Here is a 23,545-nt window from a genome sequence, read left to right on the forward strand (position 1 = left end):
GTAACTATCTACAGTATACAGTAATTATACCATAGTAACTACCTACAGTATACAGTAATTATACCAGAGTAACTATCTACAGTATACAGTAATTATACTCAACAGATTACCATGTTTTTCATCAACATGTGTTTCAGGTCACATTCTGATGCTATGGTTGGTGCCAGACCTGAGGAAGATGAGACAGGTTTCTAATTGAATAAATAGGTCTTTAAAATTTCACAGCATCTCCAAGATTTATGTATTTTCCGTCTGTAGGTTACTGAGTGCATTTATTTACTCAGAAACCACAGTGAGTAAATTAAATGACTGTATTATTCACTTAAGTTCATAACTCTCAAAATGTACTGTATTTTGAATATGATGCAAGGTATACATTTAAAACTCTATTATTTAATATGGGACATAGGTATCAACATTATGGAACACTTATACAAAAATATAAACTATTTTCTGCTGTACAAATATCTAGAAAAATGAGAGAGGGTTCTTTAAATTCCACTTTACTATACAGTCTAGACCAACTGACTCCTGTGTTATCAGCCAGAGTCTATGGGTAGCTATGATTAACAGAACAGCTAAAACCTTTCTATTTACAATTATAATCTTTAAAAAAAATTCTTGTTGGCATCACCTTCAGCTAAAAGAGATTACTGTCTCATTAGATCTATTCTGGATGGTCCTTACTTATAAAATCTGTAGTAAAAACATGAGGAAAAAAATGTTTCAACAACTTTCCTCAAGATCCCTGATACACTACTCCAAGCCAGCCCCTGGATTAGCCACTCGATGCAATGATGCTTTGTAACAGAGTCAAATGAGAGTTATGGAGCATAAAACCCAAGTGACAGCAAGACTCTGACTTCACCTAGACCTCTTATATTGAACTATGGTTATGAGGGAAAGGTGTTTGAACTGAATGATTGAGTTAGATTTTGGAACTATGGTTTATAATCGTTACACTTTAGCTGATGATACAGGAATCCATCTGGCCAAACAGTAGTTTCTAAAAGGTGCTGCTGATTTGAGAGATAATTCTAACTACTGTAATTTATTTCTCCCTATTCAATTTCTTCGTCTTTTATACATATATCCTCAGTTTCTTCCTTCATGGGACAACTAACATCTGAAAATGATGAATTTATTTCACTATCAACAGAAACTTCTGGTACTTGTGAACAGAGTTTGGTCTTATAATTATCTATGCTATCATGATTATCAGAGTCACAACTGAGGTAATCTTTCTTTATGTTATGACAGTTCAAGTTTATTCCATCACTTGCCTGAACATTTAACTTGTCTTCATCCATATGATCACCAAGACAAAATGAATTCTCAGCACTGCTTCCTGGGATACTTTCATTTTCATTTAATATATTCACTGTGCGTGGATTTGTATGCAGAATAACACACCGTTTAGAGGTGCTATATCCGTTATCATAAATTCTACATCCATTATCCTTTTCTCCTATGTGGATTATCTTGTGTTGCTCAAGTTCAGTTTTCATGAGGAATCTTTGCCCACAAGTCTCACACACAAAATCTTTCGGTGTTGTGTGGATTTTCACATGTCTCTTCAGTTTACTTATCAGTGAGAACTTCATCCCACATTCTTTACACTGATGAGGTTTCTCTTGTGAATGTGCTGCCAGATGCCTTGTTACTCCACCTTTCCTGGGAAATGTTTTACCACACATGGGGCAGGAATATGGCCTCTTTTGCATGTGAGTCTTCTTATGTTCAACAATATTACATTTGTGTAAGAATTTTTTACTACAGACATCACACTGGTATGGAAGAACATCACTATGCACTTTAACGTGTTTTTTAAGCTCACAGTTTTGTATGAATGCTTTGCCACATTTTTCACACTTATATTTTCTATCACCACTATGCCACTTCATATGACTTGTTAATTTTCCTTTCTGTGTAAACTTCTTGCCACACTCTTTACACTCATGAGGTTTATGACCTGCATCAACCAACCTATGCATTTCTAAAGTATGTTTATTAGTGAACACCTTCCCACACATTTCACACAAAAACTGCTTCTTCAAGGAATGAATTTCTTTATGTTTATTTAGGTCCGAGTGTGAGAGAAAAAGTCTCTTACAAATCTCACACTGATGTGGCTTCTCCCCAGTATGAGTACCTGAATGATACAGCAAACTAGACTGTTGAGTGAAGGTTTTCCCACATACTTCACACACATATGGCTTCTCTCCCATGTGGATTCTCATGTGAATTGTTAGATTACATTCTGATGCAAACATTTGGTCACATTCTGAACAAGAAGATGTCTTCTCTCCATTATGAATCTTGGAATGATATAAAAAACCTGATCTCTGGGTAAATCTTTTGTCACATACGCCACACACGTATGATTTCTCCCCTGTATGTATTCTCATGTGTTTAGTAAGATTGCCCTTTTCTTTAAAGCTTTTGTTACAGACAGAACAATCAAATGCTTGCTTTGCTGAGTGAAGTAACATATGCTTCATTAAATTTGTCATAATGTCAAATTTTTCCCCACAGAAAGAACAAGGAAAGAGTTTTGAATTAGATGAACCAACAGAGTGAGATTTGCTATCTGGTGTTGATTTACAGTCAACATTATCATCTAAACCATCTTTAGTATTATCACTGCAGTCATCATTTAATCTATTTTCTCTATCTTTTTCACTGCTAACAATACTTTTACCCAAATCCTCTTCAAGACATTCATCCCCTTCACTATTATCACATGAATCCTGTTGAATAATTACAGGTTTTGAGGTGATATTGTTCTCAAAACAATTTTCATTATTCACTTGGTCAACCCTACCGCTGTCTGCACTCTTAATATTTTCCTCAGTTGTAGATGATGTAAAAGTCATACAATTCGCCATTATATATTACTTTACAATTCTAATAACTCAAGACACCTTTAATACCTCTCAAGACACTTTTAATACCTCTCAAAACTACTAATAAAGATTACACATCACTACACCAACAGCACATCACAAAACTCCAAAGGGATGTGTAAGAGCCTCGTATCCGTCACCTACTGATTCACGGCAGCAATTCTTTCTATACGATTCTTGAGCCGCATCCCTGTCCAACCATTCTGCTTCCTCGTCTTGACCTTCATCCACACCCAGAGTATGAGAGCTTTCAGGTGATCCAATTTCCAAATAAGAAATCTGAAAGAATAATTAGTTTTAAGTATCTGTTGTCCATAATTTGATATCTGTATACTGTAATTGTCCAAATGGCATCCCAAAAATTTTAATTACTTTTTTAAATGTTAATTACTCATCGCCTATGGTTTTTCTAGGTCAATTTTTGGTGTGTTATTCTCGGTGTAGTTAAGTAGTTAGCCTCATCTTTAGTCACCATTTCAGGATGTGTTGTTCGATTCTGTTATTTTTTCCTACACATGTTCTTTGGGTGATAGTAAGTACTGTAATTAAATTATATAACTTTTTCATTTAAGTTTAAGTTTGGTAAAATTATCACTTCGGTCATCCACCGATTTGGAAGTACACTGTAGGTTAGAATAGTTCAAAACACGTCCCAAACCATCAGAAAACATAAATTCAACCTAACTTAACCTAACCCAAACCAAACCAAACCAACCCAACCTAACCTAACCTACATTAACCTAAACTTCTTTCAGACGGTGGTAACTTAAAATCCCAAAATTCACTGGATGACCGAAATGATAATAATACCTTAAGTTTTTTCCCTCTATCTTCGATCATAAACCACCGAAATGGGCTTTGTAATCGAATAAATCAATTATATGCCGTAAATGTGGAGCCGTATTGAACTCCTTAGCTGAATCCCCCTTCAAGAGACCATTCCCCAAAGAAATGACAGGTTTCACAGCTTCCTGACTGCCATCACTGTTCTCTATCCACCTTAATATTATGGTAAGTTCCTTCTGCTGAATATGCCGGGGGAGTCCAGGGGCAGAGAACCCATCTTAGGAGGTGAGGTGAAGTTAGGTTCTATTATGGTTTATTAGGGACGTTTTTAGCAAGCTGTATGTGTGTGTGTGTGTGTGTGTGTGTTTCTCATCAGACCATTCAAACATGTAATGTATTTCGGCCTTATCCACCCTGAATCATATATATTTTCAAGAGTGAAAGCTGAAACTTAGTCTTTTTATTACTGCTTTATTACCTGCCAGCTTGATTTTGATATTTTCTTAAAGCGTTATGTTGACAGCTCCCTTAGCAACACATAGCAACCGTGTGTAAGTAAATACATGTTCAGTGTTAGAAAACTACCACGGACAAAATGGCGAACCTATATGTTTATTTTTTGGTGATACAGCCAAACTAGACTTTCCTGACCTAACCGCAAACTAACATATGATCAATTTGTTTAAATAGATTAAATAATAGTACGCTTGAGTTAAATTCTTAAAAAAATAAAATGTTTTAGTAATAATGTTCGATATAATTTTCTAACATTACGTGTTGGTTTGTTTACATCGCATTCCTGCAGGCTGAGATGAGGACATTTGACTCGTCTTCTTCCTGAAATTATCTATTTGTGGCACCACCTGGATAAACAGTTATGATGCTGCAGAATATTCAGATCAGAGATGGAGAATATACCAAGACGATATATTCATTGGTTAGTATGTTTATATATTAAGAATTTGAATTGTTTAGGGTGGACGAGGTGTCTCTACCCAGGGCGAGTTATGTACTTTTTCAACCAGACTTACCCAGAGAGACAAATCGGCTGTAGGTCTGTAATATCTCCTTCACCACTGGAACGGTATCCAAGGAATCCCGTCCGTAACACTTGTCAGAGCTCTCCTTGGGGGGAGGGATGCATCAACAAAACTGGCAAAACAGCACTCCCAAATGACTGAGTAATTGAAGAATGCCGATACTGCTACATATGCAATAATCACACTGCAATGTTACAAAAGATGTTACACAGGAGATGGCAATGTAGGGTCCTAGGCTGTGAAAATGAGGGATGGACCCCCCCCTCCCCCCCCACAAAAAAAAAAGAATATTGATTCTTCACATTAATCAACCTGATATTTGAATACAGCATTACACGTTATTATGTTCATGTAAGATAAGTTATTTATTCTCTTTCAGATCAAGGAGCAGCGGTACAGTGAAGCCATACAAATACTGAATCACATTATTGAGTCTTACCCAAGTGTAAGTAAAGTTGTAATTTATAACCATTATTGCTGCATAGAATAAATACACCTTTACAGACTTTAACTGTGTATTTGTGATAGGTAAATAATTTATCCCAAGGAAATCATAATTACCTTAGGTTCCCTCCCTGGCTAGAATGGATGACTTTGTTCCCTCCCTGGCTAGAATGGATGACTTGGTTCCCTCCCTGGCTAGAATGGATGACTTGGTTCCTTCCCTGTATGCTAGACCTTGCACACTCTGCAATGAAATGAGTACACTGTCAAAGATGTTGTCAGTGGTGAAGTAAGCCCACAGTGTACTAACATTCTGCCAAGGAGGTGCAGTAATCCATTACCTGTTGCATGCTAAGAATCTGGGGATCAACACCTCCACCATAATGGGAAAACTCTTGCAAGGTTGAAAAATATGATTCCTTATTACCACATAGAAAGTAACATGGAAGATGCACATAACAGCAGTAACAGTAATGTAATTAATACTTTACCTTATTCTCAATCATAACCTGCCTCACATGTTATGAATATTAATTTTGAAGATAATACGAAGCTTCATTTACATTACATTAAGAGTTACAACTACATATGGAAGTTAACTGATGTACAGTGAGTTAGTTTGGCTGTTGTAAAGTGAGATGAAGGAAAGAAGGATGATTGTATGTATGACTTACAGAACAAACTGTATTGATATTAGCAGCGGAGGACAACATATTGAGTAATAAGGTACAATTGCAATATTGTATACAAAAGGAAGTTCATTTGTTCCCACATATACAATCATTAGGGTCAAAATGTTTCATAGATACTGCATGGAAAACACTGCAAACTTTTAACAAATAAGGGAGGCATATTTTAGCAAATTTATCGTCCACAATATAGATTAAAACAAGTGAATGCATGTTAAATTAAGGGAATATCTGGCATGTCCTCATAAAAGGTGGCTTGAGTATCCGATGGGAATATTATATATGAATGGCATGATATGATCCTCAGTTATATGGCAGATAGGAACTAAATACAGTTATGGCTTATGGCATGTCTAAAGGTATATTTCACCAGCTCTGTATCATTCCCTCACAGTAGACAACATCAGTGGGTGTATGGATATGTTCTCTATACTGTATTGTCATTAAGTTTATGTACTGTATTTATTTATTTATTTCAAAGTATCAATAGCTCTTTTTATTTACTTGTTGTAAAAGCATATCCAATTTTAAGCCCAGAATTTCTGTATATTTTTACTAAGATTTGTACTGAACTAAGATGGGCTCCAAGAATATAGGAAATTGAGAAAAAGTCTTCAAGAAAATACAGTACCATAGTGTTGATAGTTTTATAACACAATACTTGTACAGTAGTTTGTCTCTACATTTCTCTTATTGTATATAAATTGCATCTGAAGCACAAACAATATTAGCAATATATATATACAGGTATATATATACAGTATACTTGTTTTATATAATTATCAGAAATCTCTGTTTTGATTCTCACATTGTATATGTTTGCATCTGAGGGACTACCTTTAATTTCTCCCTCTACAAGATGAGCGTAAGTGCCACCACATTATAAAATTGTATACAATGATTATACTTCCTGACTCAAGCATGATTGCACCCTGTTTCCCCTTTCATATGTAAATGCTGAGCACGTTGACAGCACCGAGCACTGTCTGGATGCCTGTAACAGATGCTATAAAAGTAATGACATATAGTATTTGTATTTGTCTTAAGCATTTCTGTTGACTGAAGTGTGGGATATAAAGTAATGTTGTATTAGCCTCCTTATAAAGCTAATGTGTTTGTCTGCTTGTGGTACCTGTAGCTGTATCTTACACTTGTCAGACATGCACTCACCAAACTGACTTCATCATCTGATCTTTTCCTTACTGTACTGTACTGTACTGTACTGTACTGTACTGTACTGTGCTGTGCTGTACTATCATGTTATTAATTCCTATACTAACAACACTTACTTTCTCTTTTGTAGTTTTGTGATTTTATTCATTAATTTATAAATGATTTATGTGGTGTGTGTTGTAGCTGTTCCTCCAAGAGGTCTGCCACTTAACTAAACTCTTCTGTTTCTTGATTGCCAAGTGAAAACTCTGATGTTTATCACCTGAATTTTTTTAATGATAGGAAAAATATTAGCAGTGAATTGAGCAATGTGGCAGCATGGTGTTAAATTGTGTTTAATATTTATGGTTCTGACAACATCAAAGATATCACTTAACTTATGTTGAATAAAATACAAAATTGAAGGAAAAATTAAGTTTGTACGGTTCTGCCAACTTGACTTACTGAACATTCGAAATTTGACAAGTTATTTCTTCATAGACTAAGAAATGTAACTTGAATATTGATCACCATGTGGGAATATATATTTAATTACCTGAAAAAGTAATGTAAATATTCCTTTATTTATTATGGAAACCTTTTTAAATTACAGTACCTAGTTATACACAGTAGTACTTTTTTTATTGTGTTAAGCATCAAAGATTTACAGCAATGGTCTCATAATAATGGTATTATTTCAGTCCCGAGCTGCCTTGTCTCTCCTAGCATACTGTTACTTCCACATGCAAGACTATGCCAACTCTGCCAACTGTTATGAACATCTCACCATCATATTCCCTGAAATTGAGGACTACCGCTTATACTATGCACAAGCCTTGTACCAGGTTAGTCTACAGTACACAGTTTCATATGTAAGATTTTCGTAATTTAAGGTTTGTTATGATGCATTGTTTTGTCACGTTTGTATTTTCATAAACAAGATCCTCTGTCATGAAGTTCCTTTTATGTCAATACAATAGTTATGTGTTCAAAAGGTTCTCATTTAACTTCAACTTACAAAAAAACAAACACATTCAGGGTTTGTCATCATCATTTAACACTATATCATGTTACCCCCGTCAAGACTTGCCTGTACGAGGAGGCCATGAAAGTGACGCACCAGATTGAGTCACCAGAGTATGCCGGCCGCATCACAAAGCTTCAGGCAGCCATCAAGTACGGAGAAGAGGACCTCCCAGGTGCCAAGAGCCTGGTGGATCAGTGTCCCTCAGATGACCCAGAAACAGAGGTCAACCATGGATGTCTACTCTTTAAGGTCAGGTCAAGCTGAAGTGTGTTCAACTTGTATATGAAGTGTTGACTTATGTGTTTCAACAATGTATGTAGCCCATTTTAATTACAATGATAAGTATTATATCATCCACAAGAGGTTAGTAGAATCCACTAATGCCTTCACTACAGGTGGATGCCACTTTTAATATTTTAGTCAGCTCAGAGGGAACCCCGTACGGAATGGGTTAAACAAAAATGGTTCTACTAATATATTCATTAAGGCCCAGTTTTTTATATTGTTTATATACTAATGCTTGACTTGTAACACTTAGGAAGGACGGTACGAGGAGGCCTGTCAGAAGTTCTCCAGTGCTTTACAAGTGGCTGGCTACAAACCTCATCTCTCATACAACATTGCACTCTGTCACTATCGTCTCAAGCAGTACGCTCCTGCCCTGAAGCACATTGGTGAGGAGGGCTGTACTTATGTTCCTGTGATGCAGACCCTTTACCTCCTAAAACTATAAAGGGACTTTGTACTCTGTCTCTTTCAAACTCTATCGCACTTACATTGTCGTGATTTCTGCCCTATATGTGTAATGTTTTACCGCCGAGTCTTTTTTGTGATTACTCGTGACTTGTTTATGACAGCTACGACTCCTGTTATCACATTACCATTAACAAAAGTGTGTACAGTAGCTTATTTTTTCTTGCTTAGAGAAGTCTCTCAAAAATAGAGAAATAATTATACAAAAATTCCCTAAAACATTCACCAGTGTGGGAAAATTCGTTTATATTTTCCCTGAATTTTACCAAGAAATAATCTACTTACCAATACTCTGAAAGTTAATAAGCAAATTGGCTTTAAATTTATAGTAAATAAAAGCAAATTAAACCTTCACAAAATTATTATATTCTTCCTTAAATTCCCGCAGCGGACATTATCGAGCGTGGTATTCGAGAACACCCAGAGCTTAGTGTAGGCATGACCACTGAGGGTATTGAGGTACGGAGCGTCGGCAACACACTCACGCTGCACGAGACGGCGCTGATTGAAGCATTCAACCTGAAGGCTGCCATAGAGTACCAACTGAAAAACTGTAAGAACCAATTTATCCCTTATACAATATTACAGTATTTTCCTTTTCAGTGGTGAGATAAATAACATCTTTGCTTATAATGTCTTAAAACTTTACAGGAGTGAGCTATTAATCCTAACTGTACCTGAGTTATTTAAGAGTTTTACACTATTCAGTCTTATCTTGGATCATCATTAAGGAGAATTGTCTTCCTTTTGGTAATAATAATGTAAACTCCAGTGACAAACTCCAAACACAGCCATCAATATAACGATAATCAAATGAGCTATTCCTTAGGTTAGGTTAGGTTAGGGGTCCTCTCTATACTGAATAAATCACCTGGTGTTAGCCAAATAAAATACCAAAAGTGGTGTTCCTGTAGTGAAGGGGTTAAAACAAGATGAGCTTTGGCAAAACTTCCCTTAAAGATTTACGACTATTGTAATTCTTAAATGTGTTGTTCCTGTCCCAGATGAGGCGGCTCGTGAAGCACTGACCGACATGCCTCCTCGGTCAGAAGAAGAGCTTGATGCTGTTACACTCCACAACCAAGTACTGTACATTATCTACATTTTGTTCTGTATTTTGAATTTATTATCATTAGTACTGTACTCCATTACAAACATTGATTCTACTAGTATATATTACAAGCTAAAAACTATCTTATTTCCTTATCATATTACATGCTCCATAATTTTTATTCACATTCGCTATAGACGACACATCATTAAAGTGAACACCTAGCAAGAGTCTCCCGAGCGTCCGATTAACAAGATTCCACTGTACAATACGATCTTTTATTTTACGTGAAAACCAAAAATTAACTTGTAAATCATCATCTTCACAATCATAACAGAATTACCATAACAAGGTAATCATTTATATAAATACGGTGATATTCTGTACTATAATTCCTCTATTATTCTCAGGCGTTGATGAACATGGAAACAAAACCGACTGAAGGATTTGAGAAGCTACAGTTCCTCTTAGGTCAGAATCCATTCCCGCCAGAGACCTTTGGTAATCTCCTTCTGCTGTATTGTAAGTATGAATATTACCACCTGGCCGCTGATGTCCTCGCTGAAAACGCTCACCTCACGTATAAATATTTAACACCAGTAAGTAGTGAGATTGTGGCAGAGATGTGAATTATTTTTATAGGATTAGTTATTTAACGGTAAAAACTAAATAAATAATGATGTTATATTGACTGCAGCTAGACGATACATGATATAAATAAGTAATGATTTTTTCTTCTTCAATACTGTATTTTGTTGTTTTTACTTTATGAGTTTCTTATTATCATCTAAGTAAAATTGTATCTTTTCAGCATCTTTTTGACTTCCTGGATGCCTTGATCACCCAACAAACCGCAGCGTCAGAAGCATACCGTAAATTTGACGAGTTGGGGTCACGTCATATCGAGTTGCTGCGGAAACTGACGAAGGTGGTGCAGGAGGCCAGACAGAATCACGATGATGATCAAGTCAAGACCGCCGTCAATGAATACGAAGAAGTGTTAGAAAGGTAGTCTTATATATTCCTCCTTCAACAAGCTGTATAATTATAGGTTATAAATTGGGGTCGAACATCAAATTCTCTTTAATTTCCCACAAAAATCTCCCGTTTTTCCAGAATTCATCAAGCTTTTATGAAATTACTGAGTATCTAAGTATCTATACAGTCAGACCCCATAATTGTTATTCTCTTCTTCGACTCGGAATAATATTTAGTTAATTTGTTCGAGGATAACCAACGAAGCCACCCAAGTATTAACCAGATGCGCCATTGGTTAACTTCGCTGGTCGGATAGTAAGCGGTGTTTGAAACTTATTTTGGTATAGTTTAGTCTAATGTTATCTATTTTTTAGGTATATTCCGGTGTTGATGGCTCAGGCTAAGATATACTGGGATCTGGAGAATTATTCCCAAGTGGAGAAGATCTTTCGGAAGTCGGTCGAATTTTGTAATGAATCTGACGTGTGGAAGCTGAATGTGGCCCACGTTCTGTTCATGCAGGAGAATAAGTTTAAAGAGGCAACCGGGTTTTATGAGCCCATCGTGAAGAAGAACTATGATAATGTAAGGAAATGTGACTGGTAGTATTTGCTGTATATATATTTGGGTAATTTGAGAGCTAGCAATTAGATTATATTGTTTTAATTTCTATTTTAATTCAAGGGATATTTAAAATAGCCTTTTCTGAGTATTTTAAAACTAAAGAAGATTATTACCTATCTCTACTTTCACTATAATTAATTAGTAACTTTAATGTACTTTTCAGGTATAAGCAAATATGTCCAATACATTATCCCACTGTTATTAATGTGAGCAACATATGATACACTGTGGACAGGGACAAGTTAAGTCACAAAGAGGCTTGAGGTGCTTATACTTATTTCAAATTTCTTAAACTTTAATCGTGTTTCTGGCTTTGTGTGTGTCTGTACCTTATCTCCCCCAAGCACTTCATATGGACCTACCCAGTAAATGAAGTCTTTCTAACTCCTTCAATTATTTCCTCCTCAGATCCTCAACGTGAGTGCCATTGTTCTAGCCAACCTGTGTGTGTCCTACATCATGACCAGCCAGAATGAGGAAGCTGAAGAACTGATGAGAAAGATTGAAAAGGAAGAAGAACAACTAGCCTATGAAGATCCTGAGAAGAAGATTTATCACTTGTGTATTGTCAATCTTGTTATTGGGTAAGGCTGAACAGGTATCAGTATAGTGTGCAGTCACTCATAAAAGTCTTGTCTCCTCTCCTGCCATTCTACAAAGCATTCAGACTTAAGAACCTGATGTATTATTTGGTCCATAAATGCTTCGGATTCACAAGTGTAGAGGAGGAAAGGTGTGACAGGACTTCCATGGGGGATTGTATTTGTACTCCCTTGCCCAGTACTTACTCCCTTGCCCACATACAGTACTTACTCCCTTGCCTACATACAGTACTTACCGGTACTCCCTTGCCCACATACCTATTCCCACACCCACATACCTGCTACCATGCAGTATTTGTTTCCGTGACAAGTGCTCTTTATGTCTCCAGTACACACACACAAAGATAAGTGATACCTCTCATTCCAGGACCCTCTACTGTGCCAAAGGTAATTACGAGTTTGGTATCTCCCGCGTGATCAAGAGTCTAGAACCATATAATAAGAAGCTGGGAACTGACACCTGGTTTGTATTACCTTAGCATTTAGTTTTGTCATTCGAGATTAAATTGTTGTGGTCGGATAAGCAAATTGTCATAACATATTTTTGGGGGGTGATATTTCAACATACGGATGATTGTATTAATGTTCATATTTAAACATCATCAATAATCTGCAATTGAATGTTGATCATGTGGCAATTATACTTAAAAACTTTTGTTCATGAAAACATTAAATATGTAGTTTTGATATATAAATTCATCATGTAGTTATTACTAGTACAGTCCTGTAATAGAAACCTTTGCTATCCACCCAGTGTGTGTCTATTAACTATCCACACCTTATACTATTATTTACAGGTATTATGCCAAGAGATGTTTCCTCTCCCTCATCGAGAACTTGGCCAAGCACATGATAACTGTTAAGGATTCGGTGATTCAAGAGTGCATACAATTTCTGGAGCACTGTGAAGGTGAGATTACTTAAACCCTTTGTGTACAGTACAGGGTCGCCTCTGAGCTGAATGAAATTATCTGATGTTGGCTAAATATAACATTAAAAGTGCATCCCTGTAGTGAAGGGGTTAATATCTAGCTCCTTGCATGCTGAACTGTATACCTGCATTGTCTGTATACATGCCAAACCAATTGCAAGTTTGTATGATGACTTTACTGCATAAATATCTACATTATATCCTATGGTAATCTCTCAACCACTATCTACTATTGTTATATTATTTCAGTATATGGGAGGAATGTAAAGGGGGTGATTGAACACCCACTGGAGGAAATGGCCATCCATCCTGGGAAGAACACAGTCACTTTTGAGTCTAGACTACTGAAGGCTCTGCTTCTACAAATTCAACAGATGTAAAATAAGGGAAAACCTAAAGACCTTCCTCCATCTTAACCACACCAAAACAACCTGAAGAAGGAGGTAGCTAATCTTCAGGTGATCCATACAAGATAAAAATCATAATTGGTCTTATATTTTGACCATACAACAAACACTCAGTAGTGGCCTTTAGAGTACCATGAAGAACCAAGTGTCAGAGGGTGGTGCCAGGTAACCATGTACGGTACTGTAACATGAACCTATTGTATACCCTATGTATATCTTGCATATTTTCTGGTACTTAGTGTTAGATGAACAATCCACCTATATTTATATCTCAGTATTTATGCACAAGTATCAAAATAAATGTCAATGGATGAATTATAAAGAGAATAAAGCTTGAATATAACAACAATATTATATATGGTAAAGCGATCTCTTCCTTGTGTTCATATATGATTCTGTTTCCTTTAATCTTCATGTGCAGTATATTTTAGTATTGATTAAAATGGCTCCTTTTCTATATTAAACTATTTAATTCTTAATTCACATAAAAAATTGTGTCAAGATCTCAGCATTACTGTACTCGGTATGCCAAGTAATGTACAGTATATTTTGATTCTTCAGAATAAACTATAATTTGTTGTAAATTCAAGGAAACAGACTAGGAAGAAATAATCCAATGCTGAATGGTTCAACATTGATCACTAATCTATTTATGGGTTATATTAGGAGTTTAAAGTTGACAATTTTTTAATCTGCAATGTGTGTGAAGTATTTATTGTACAGTACGTATATACTGGGGCAAGTTTGATCCCCTAATACGACCCGTAACTCTGTGACAAAAGTGTCTTAATTGCCTTTTAATTAAATGTTTGCAGTGTATGACTAATGTATATTTTGATGTTAATCTAAAAAAGTTTCTTATTTCATATAGTTTTTACACCATAACACTGTACCTGTGATAAATACAACCATTAAATTTATGCTTTATATTATCTCCACAAAGAGATTTTTGTCATATTTATGTAAAGTATAACATGTAATATGTTCAACTAATTCTGTATACAGTACGGTAGCCTTCAGTTATTGCTCCACATAAATGACTCGGAATGTTGGGGAAAAAACTATAATATAAAAAGTGGTGTAATTCAGTACAAATTATGGGATTAGGGACCAGAGGCCCCCCCAAACAAAGCTTAAAAGGTTTAACTTGTGTTTATTTAGTAGACACAAGCAAGAACTATACTTGGCAGTGTTCTGGTACACTTCTGGGAGAGGGGATCACAGCCTACTGGCTCCGACCAACTGTGTTTCACAGAGTCTGTGGTAATACTGGACGACGGTTGTGTGCCTGTTGCACTTTTAAACCTCACTGCCTGAGCCTGTGATGCTTGGAAACCCTTGAAAATATCACAGGTCCATGCCTGTGGCACTTGAAGGTCCTCTAAAACCTCATGGGGCCAAACTTTTGAGACACCCTGTACAATTTTGATCTAGTTCAGTGATGTGTTAGTGTTGTTATTTCAACTGTGTATTAATGTAAATTCTTAATGGATTGAAATGAACTACTTCTTAAAACATTTAAAATTTGATTTATACATTTCATTTAAAAAAATTTTTGTATAGACGTTTGGATGCAGTAATCCCATCACCCGCCCATGGCACGATTAGTACCAGAGGCTCATAGTCTTACCTTCAGCAAAAATAACCGGGATACTTAAAAATAAACTTATAAAATATATATGAAAACAAAAATGATTGATGATGGTTGAAGGGAAACAAATGTCCTGGTTGTGAGGAAAAAAGAGAGAGAGAAAAAGAACACCGTTGGGGAAAGGAGAGTCTGTAAGGGCGAGTGATGATGTGTAGAGCCACTTGAAGACACTACATTTGTGATAAGTCTGTGTCTTCTCTTAGTTGTGACCACTTGGCAATACTTTAGAATAGGAATTGGACTTACATGAGTGAGGACAAAAATTACCACATAAAAAAAACCTCCATTTACACCCATCTGGTTTATGCTTTACAATAAAATTAAAAACGAATAATACATCGACTATTAAATGAACTTCCGTAGGTGTTACTGTACAAATACATTGATTCAATACAATCTGAGTGTAACTTTCGGCACAGTAAACACAGAGTGTAAGAATGTTAAAAAACATATTAACAGCTGCAAACTTAACCTTTAACTTTAATATCTTGTAAAACGACTACAGTATGTAATTAATTCCGTATATAAAAGAATAAAATAAAATATATTTTGTCCTGTTATGCATAAAATAAATTTGCCAAAAACCCAGTTAGGTAACCTTCCTCGACATATATTCACAAATAAAGAAAAAAGATCTATTTACAATCACTCATCATCATCACTAATTTAAAAGTAATTTTCCACGCTTGTGTAAGTGAGATAGTTTAACCTACAGATACAATCAATAAAATGTACTGCATAGCTATTAGTTAACTACAGCGTCTCAAATATTCAGCTTGATACACAGTGCCTTTCGTCAGTTCATTATGGGAATACCACATTTGACCCGCCAGCCAATAAGAAGTATGGTTTTGTGAGTAGATAATGTGGTGGTATTCTCTGTGGGAGCAAATTTTAGTTAGTCTACGGCACTTCATTGTTTAATAACAGGCCAAGACGAGAGAAAGTGGACAGGGCTATTTGATATTACCATAATGAAGAGACTACAGACATGAAGAATGTGGCTCGATGCACACCACAACGGAATAACACCCCACCACTCCTGCCTGAACTCGTATCTCAAGGCTTGGGGAATCTGAATGCAGTCTACTAAGCCAAGGAACCCTCACATACTTAATACTATGCAATACATTAAACATTTACAAAGTACTAATTCTTGATAAACAACGCTGAATGAAGCTCCACGAAACCTTCCCTCCCACTAGTATCAAGAATGAGGGCCACATAATACTGAGCCTTAGAGTGCACCACTGTTGTTGAAATAGTCATCAAAGCTTGAGTCACACTCATTAACATCAGCACCTTCAGGGAATGTTGGAAGCTGAAAGAGTCAGAAAGTCAACAAATTAATTACTGTTCATCCACAATAGTGAAGACTTAAGATTAAAAACCATCCTTATATCTACAAGACTGACAAGACAGGAGTATCTACCCAACCTGCCTTATCTTATTTATAACTAAACTTCTTGCTTCCAGGCACTCATAAATGCCACGAAAAATACATTATGTATTTTTAAATTACAATTGCTGTGAGTTTTTTCTCTCTGGTGTCTCATCAAACTCTGCTGCCATATTAATGGAAACAGGAGATGAACCACAGAAAAATGAGAGCATTGTATATATTTCTTGAGTCACTCTTGACCTTCAAACACTTGGAAACCAAGTACCTCATCAAAATTAGGCATAAGAAAAACTCAGCCTGAAGAGCCCATTAGAGGATGAGTGAGAGGAGCTAACCCAGTAGCCAACAGAACGAAACCTTAACTGGAAGCAAAGTGTCTCTCATAAAGTCATATAAAAAATAATGTCCCTCTGGCATCAGGTCAGACTGCACACAGGTCACCTCACTAGGAGTAATAATAACTATGCTATGAGAAGTTTTTACAAGACTTTGCTCAACATCAGTAATAATGAGTGATGGAACCACCTTAGATCAATTATCCTGAAGTAAAATAAGCGACAGTATACTAGAGATAAACCTGGCACTTAGCAGAAGATTCCTTAAGTGGTGAAACCTGATTAAGAGGATGAAGAAAGTGGTAGACAACAGCAGATGAAAGTGGAAGGAAGAAGACCAAGAGGAAATTCTCAAGTGAAAGGAACTAAAGGAAGAAAGAATAAATAGAACAAATCAGAAGAGAATCGATGCATAAGATAGAGGCAAACCCCAAACAGTTTTATATACGAGTGAAAAAAATAGTGGTTAGGTTTTTTTTTAAATACATATTTATCACCGACTTACGAAAACTAAACTTGTAATAATTTCCGGTAACCCTAACAACAAGCAGCAGGAAGTTATAGGTACATGCCAGCAGTATTGAAGAGATGGATCGAATCAGTGAGCAAGTCAATGAAAACTTGAAGTTTGTCAGTGAAATCTTGAAGCATGTCAGCAAAATCTTGAAGTGTGTCAGTAAAATATGCCAAAAGAATGTGTCACACCAATGTAAAGACAAACTGAAAATTATATTGAGACTCACGGAATGTATGAATCATGTTGATAAAGTTAATAGTTGTGAGATATTCATGCAATTGGCTCAATCACCAATCCTTAATTAATGCAACTGATATTAATTTTCTAACACTATTTTAATGTCTTTGAAATTCCTTTAAAACCTTGAGTACGAGGACAACACCTCAAGTACGATTATTCAACCCTTTGAGTACAATGACAACACCACGAGTACGGTCATTTGACACTTGAGTACGATGACTTAACCACTTGAGCATAAGGAGTTGATAACTTAAGGGAATTTACTACAAATTGTTATTATTGTCACCTCTACAGTCACCTAGGGCGGCCATCACACCACATTCTAAATAAGGCAGCAATAGACCTAAAGCTGTAATGAGTTCAGAACACAAATACACCAAACATAAACACCTTTGACTTCTAATGCAAATCTGCAATCATGCAACTCAACTCATTATAACCAACTTATGTCAACTTTTACTTTATTTTCAGGGATGACGATGTTTAACCCCTTGTGTATGGGTCCCCCTCTGAGCTGAATAAAATCGTCTAGTGTTAGCCAAATTCCCATAGTGAAGGGGTTAATATGCCTGAATGTGGTTTAAGAGTGAAAGTTAATACAATACAATTAAAAAGGTGATAAAACTACCTCTTGCCTAACACTATAAAGCATGTAGTGTACAAGGGTTAGTGCTATAACAGTGTAACCAAGGAAGATTGACTACAATAGACAGACGATACTGAAAGTCTATAAAAAAAATTAACCTACACGTATTAATCATAACAAGCCTTGATATATACTCACCTTTAGCAGTTATACACAGCAAAATGCAAGTCATACATAATTACTAAAGACTATACACAGTATTTCCTTCCTCATATAAGTCTTCCCACAAAGTCAGAAATGTATTAAACTTACCTCCAGTAGGGAACGCTTACAAGTCTTATTCAGTGAAGTCTTCGAGCTCATGCTATCTTGGAGGGCCTTCCTGATTCCTCGTGGCCGCTGCTTCTGCCACTGTAGCTGATGATACATAATCTGTAGATCACCTCTGAAATGTAACATAACAGTAACTCATGTTAATCTGTAGTGGGAAAGTTAGCTGTAGTATAAAGTTTTAGTGTAAAGCCAATTTTCTTTAATATAAGGATTCATATCAGTGGTTCAATGTTGTTCTTGAGGCTTGTGTGTAATTGTGTAGATGATTATATAGTGTGTTGTTAGTCTCAAATAGTAATGTCAAGCCAAATTATAATCACTAAGTTAACTCTTACACTTGAACAATAACTCAGTTTAGTTGGGTTTATAAATATACCCCCCAAAAATAGAAAAAAATGCACACACACACACACACACATGTCTGTAGAGTTTATGAAATCATCAGCAATTAATACATAATGGTGTTTGTTCATACCTTCTATCAACAGACTGAGGTTCATTTGCTGGGGTGCGGGTGGAGGGCGTGAAGACATTAGTGGACGGCATCTCTTCCGACAGGCGGCCGAGCAGAGATGTGCGTGGTGTAATGACCGAGACACCCACATTCTTCCCCTTCCCTTGTGGAGTCCTGATGGTCAGACTATCATCAAGTGACGATGGCATGAGGAGGTTACCCAGCTGTCAAAGATAATATTAAGAATTAGATGAAATTTCCCGTGTCTTCTGCAGTCCTAAAGAGTCGGCCAATTCTCTTACACTCTGATCTCTCTGTAACAAACTACTGTACTCGTAAACAAACTACTCGTAATGACAACTGACAGAAACACCAACATCGTCATAATTTTCCAAGATACTCACGGCTTTCTTCTTCTTGGCAAAAGCTTCATGACTGTTGAAGAAGTCGTTATCCACCTCAGCTTCCTTGGCTATGGCCCTGACATAATCTTCCCTCTGCAGCAGGTACTTTAGGGTGCCTCTTTTAGCGGTTATTAATACCTCTGTAAAATATACCATAGTCAGAGAGGGAGTTACCTACATACTATACAGTTAAACCTCTATTTAATGGACTATATGGTGAGGAAAATCCATTATATCGAGGGTCCGTTAGATGTAAAACCTCCATCTAACGAACTATATAGAGAGAAAGTCCGTTATTAGGAGTTTTAACTTACATACAACATATTAATACATCTTCCTAAAAAACAGACGAGGAATAATCTATAACATAACCTACTGCAATCTAATCTAACTTAATCTAATCCCCCCCCCCTCCACAAGTAGTGTTAGGGTGTTTATCAGATGAAATAAACTGGGGTGGCTAATCTTCTGGTGATCCTAAGTTGTGTTAAATTTTCAGTGAAAAACTTTAGTCATAACAATAAGAACGTAACACAATAATAAGACTGATGTGGACTTTTTTAAGACAGCATGACTAGACTTTTAGACCATCAATCACGTCCTCTTCAATAAATAGCAAACGTTATCATTCCCAAAACTTGACAAACATTGTACATCAGGAAAAAAATAGGCACGTACCTTCTGACTTGACCTGCTTTTGTTCCTTCTGTTTGGTATTTTCTTTAGTTGTCTTTTTTGTATTGCTTTTTGTATCTTTATTTTTCTTATTTTCTTTACCTTTTGCCTTCGTTTTGACTTTCTTTTGACTGGGGCTCATCCACGTTTCGTCGGTTTCGTCATCGCTAGTATCAAACACCCAAATCCGCTTAGACCGCTTGCTGCGCATGTGTCTGTACAATATTTCATCCTCTTGCGGTTCCTTGTCGGTCTTGGTTGCTTTGACATTCTTCGCTTCCTCATTCTTGCTCGTTTTATTGTTTACTTTCTTGCTCTTTGGTTCATCATTCTTTTGTTCCGCTTCTTTGTTTGTTTTCTTTACTTTCTTGCTGTTGTTTGCTTTATCTTTCTTTTCTTCTTCCTCGTTTGCTTTATCATTTTTCTTTTCTGCTTCCTTGTTTATTTTATTGTTTACTTTCTTGCTCTTGTTTACTTTATCATTTTCTTCTTCCTTCCTTGTTTTATTGTTTACTTTTATACTGTTGCTTAGTTTCTCATCCGTCTGTTTTAGTGATTTTTCTTTTTCGTTCTTACTTGCGTATGTCTCTCTCTGTTCACTCCTGTTTCTCTTTCCTTTGTCCTTGCTTGATTCTTTGTTTACTTGTCTCCTTTCAGATTTCTTCAATTGCAAGCTATCATTTGGTATCTCTACTAACTGTCTTTTCGAGTATTTTTCATCATTCGTTTCTCTACATTTCCTTTTGTCTCTCTTCCCTTGTTCATTCTTGTTTGATTCACTGTGTCTCTTTCTCTCACTCGTGTTTTCCTTGTCTCTTCGATCAACAATTTGTCTTAGTCTAATCATAAGATTTGTCTCGTCGTATTTTCCAATCTCATCATCGTCTTTCTCTAAGGCTGGGGTCCGATTCGTGGATTCATTCGTAATTTCCTTTAAATGAAGTGAATGTCTCATCGAAGCCTTTCTCTGGGAGTGAAGAATGCTCGACACTCCACCCTCATTCTCCTTGTTACCATCATTCTTAAGCTTCTTGTCTCCTCTTGTCTTGCTCAACAGTAAATCTCCTCTCTTCTTCCTCTTTCTTTGCGATTCCGTGCTTCGTGGATCATTTAACTCCCTCTTATGGCCTCGGGTTTGTTTTTCTGGCGTCTCAATTTCATAAACTACGTCTTTTCTCCTCGTTCGTTGTGCAGTTGTGTTTGGATTTTTCTGAGGTGTAACTGATGCCAGTCTAGACTCCAAAGCTTTCCACCGTGTGTCACTACGTAGTTTAGGCATGTGTAACTCATGTGCAGGAAAGTAAGGGTGGGTAGGGTCCAGAAGCCACTTCCCCAAAAAGAACGATTCTACAGAAAATTCAACTTCCTGCATGTTCTTCATGGTGGTTATGGTCATTCATGAATCCTGAAACAAATAAAATCTATCAATAACAATATAAGCAGAAAACTAACATACACACTCCAAGAACTAACCTAACCTAACCCAAAACACTACACATGCTCCAAACAGTATCATAATTTTGTTAGACAATATAACAATGGATGAAGAATTTTGACAACCAAGACAACAGGAGTAATGGTGTTCAATTTGAAATTCATCGGACACCTCCATAAAGATACTTCTGGGAGTTATGTACAGAATAACCTAACCTAACTTAATCTAACTTAACCGAAACCTAACTTAGCCTAACCTTGAAGACATGAAGGTCAAAGACAAATTTTCTACCTCCTGGGCTGAGTATATAGTATATGTTTATTAAATGAGGGTTCAAAAATTCAAACAACCCCTGCTGGCATCCCTTCAGTAGTGGATACAGACCCTCCTCCAGTAGTATCTGTGGAAAGACCTCAGTATTTGAACATATTTGTGTAAAAAAGTAATGAAAAACTAATTAATGTATCGAGCTTTCCATAACAATCTTTCATGGTGAATAGACACAAGTAAAGCAGCATCAAACTAGTGGTGTTTTTAAGAGGAAGTTGCTGTAATGTTGTGGCTGTGTGGCTACAAGGCTGTAATGTGGCTGTAATATTAGGCCACAGAGTTAATGTGGTATATACTGTATGAATCTCTACAACCTAAAATAATCGTGTTACAGAATACCACCGTTTATATACCTATGTAAATCTATACACCTGAAATGTCTACTTAAATGCTGTAACGATAATTAACAACTAATATACCAAAAACTCGTCAAATATATAAAAATCACAAATTATCTCAAAAGGTTTGTCTAGACGAGAGAAAATAACCAACTTAGTTCAAAAATTCGTAAGATTAATGGAGAACTACATCTTCATTTCTTCTCCATTGCCGCCTGTTTATCTTGATTTACATTCACTTTACTGATGAATTGCCCTTAAAGTATTCCCTGTTCATGTGGTATAGTTAATAAGAGAACAGTATGAGATAAACAACTTTAAAATCCAACTCACTAACATTTCTTTACACCAAGATGCCCGCGTCCGTTCGTTAATCCCTCAACTTTAATATAAAGTTTATAAAATCTCTATATACCTCATGATACTAATGTTTAAAATTATATCTAAAACAATATATTATCTGATATTTAATTATTAACACATACAGGAGTTTATTTCTATAACTTACCCCGGTATATGCATAATTCCCTATATGCATGATCACTAGTCTTATTTTAGTTTAATTTTTAGTTAAGTCAATCATTTAAAATACATCGTATATATTTAGTATAGGATTTACCCTCATATCGAGAGTTAACTAGCCCAACTACTGTACATACTGGGTTGGTGATGGCGCTGTGGCGGGATTTCCGTGAATTTAGGACAGTCATCAGAGGCCTTAACACCATAATAAATTTTAATTAGTTATTTTGGTTTAATCTTTGAAAATTGAAAGCTGTGTAATAGCTCAATTTTGATGTTTTAGTTCATGTATAAATACTGTAAAACCGGAAATAATTAAAGGTGCCAGTCATGTCTTTACTTTTACCCTCTTCGCCACTGATCGGCTTCTTAGCCGCTTGGACATGTCTCGGATTACTTTTCCTTTTCATTTATCTTCTTCACCAAAAGATCGACTCGCTAACCGCCCAGGCTATCGGTCACGTCTCTGTCACGCACTGTTGGCAAATACTGGGCATGCACCGGCTCCTGAATGTACCTGAACCCGCTCCAGTGTTGGTCAAGTCTGGTCTTGAAAGAGCTCACACTCGGTGCCGTCGCAACACTCTCTGGTAGATTGCTCCAAGAGTTTACAACCCTCACTCCGAAAAAGTTTGCCCTCACAGTTTTTTGGACTTGCGGCTTCTTCAATCTTGAGCTGTGACCCTTGTGGGGCGAGCGTCCGCCAGCTCCAAGTAAGGACACTCAACTGAGTAGTGCCCCCTGAGATGCTTATACACCTCAACTAGGTCCCCCCTTGCCCGTCTGTAGTATAAGCTAGGCAAGTTCAGGCGCTCCAATCTCTCAGGGTAGCTGAGGTGCCGAAGTGCATGTACCAGTCTGGTGGCCCTCCTTTGAACATTTTCAACCAACTGACAGTGAGATGATTGTAGGCATATTAACAATGTTTTTAGT

At 36.5% G+C, this 23,545-nt stretch overlaps 3 protein-coding genes across 10 annotated transcripts; 1 reads left to right on the forward strand and 2 right to left on the reverse strand.

The window, feature by feature from the left end:
• LOC121856298 (gastrula zinc finger protein XlCGF57.1-like) lies at positions 1-4,951 on the reverse strand. Of its 3 annotated transcripts, none has more exons than XM_042351758.1 (2): positions 4,724-4,951; positions 1-3,185 (listed from the first exon to the last, which is right to left on the reverse strand). In XM_042351758.1, the coding sequence occupies exon 2, from the start codon at positions 2,886-2,888 to the stop codon at positions 1,062-1,064; it is 1,827 nt and encodes a 608-aa protein (XP_042207692.1). In that variant the 5' UTR covers positions 2,889-3,185; positions 4,724-4,951; the 3' UTR covers positions 1-1,061. The 3 variants fall into 3 exon arrangements, with proteins under 3 accessions (XP_042207692.1, XP_042207691.1, XP_042207693.1); XM_042351757.1 differs by lacking the exon at positions 4,724-4,951 and adding an exon at positions 4,171-4,259; XM_042351759.1 differs by lacking the exon at positions 4,724-4,951 and adding an exon at positions 3,906-4,142.
• Positions 3,809-14,310, forward strand: LOC121856296 (tetratricopeptide repeat protein 30A-like). Of its 2 annotated transcripts, XM_042351750.1 has the most exons (16): positions 3,809-3,917; positions 4,498-4,629; positions 5,112-5,177; positions 6,725-6,730; positions 7,719-7,862; positions 8,102-8,293; positions 8,583-8,718; positions 9,186-9,350; positions 9,802-9,881; positions 10,259-10,447; positions 10,660-10,856; positions 11,201-11,411; positions 11,859-12,034; positions 12,420-12,515; positions 12,850-12,962; positions 13,233-14,310. In XM_042351750.1, exons 2-16 carry the CDS (start codon positions 4,570-4,572, stop codon positions 13,361-13,363), a joined length of 1,962 nt encoding a protein of 653 aa, XP_042207684.1. In that variant the 5' UTR covers positions 3,809-3,917; positions 4,498-4,569; the 3' UTR covers positions 13,364-14,310. The 2 variants fall into 2 exon arrangements, with proteins under 2 accessions (XP_042207684.1, XP_042207685.1); XM_042351751.1 differs by lacking the exon at positions 6,725-6,730 and having other exon boundaries at positions 3,810-3,917.
• A 1,004-nt stretch (positions 14,311-15,314) lies between these two features.
• Positions 15,315-23,192, reverse strand: LOC121856297 (axoneme-associated protein mst101(2)-like). 5 transcript variants are annotated; one of them, XM_042351755.1, is made up of 6 exons: positions 23,130-23,192; positions 19,991-21,392; positions 19,313-19,452; positions 18,930-19,132; positions 18,434-18,566; positions 15,315-16,362 (listed from the first exon to the last, which is right to left on the reverse strand). In XM_042351755.1, the coding sequence occupies exons 2-6, from the start codon at positions 21,381-21,383 to the stop codon at positions 16,279-16,281; spliced, it is 1,953 nt and encodes a 650-aa protein (XP_042207689.1). In that variant the 5' UTR covers positions 21,384-21,392; positions 23,130-23,192; the 3' UTR covers positions 15,315-16,278. The 5 variants fall into 5 exon arrangements, with proteins under 5 accessions (XP_042207689.1, XP_042207690.1, XP_042207686.1 ...); XM_042351756.1 differs by lacking the exon at positions 23,130-23,192 and adding an exon at positions 22,750-23,055; XM_042351752.1 differs by lacking the exon at positions 23,130-23,192 and adding an exon at positions 22,428-22,482.
• Positions 23,193-23,545: the final 353 nt, after the last annotated feature.

The sequence above is a fragment of the Homarus americanus genome, unplaced genomic scaffold (genome assembly GCF_018991925.1).
Source record: "Homarus americanus isolate GMGI-L3 unplaced genomic scaffold, GMGI_Hamer_2.0 scaffold48220, whole genome shotgun sequence".
Lineage (NCBI taxonomy): Eukaryota > Metazoa > Arthropoda > Malacostraca > Decapoda > Nephropidae > Homarus > Homarus americanus.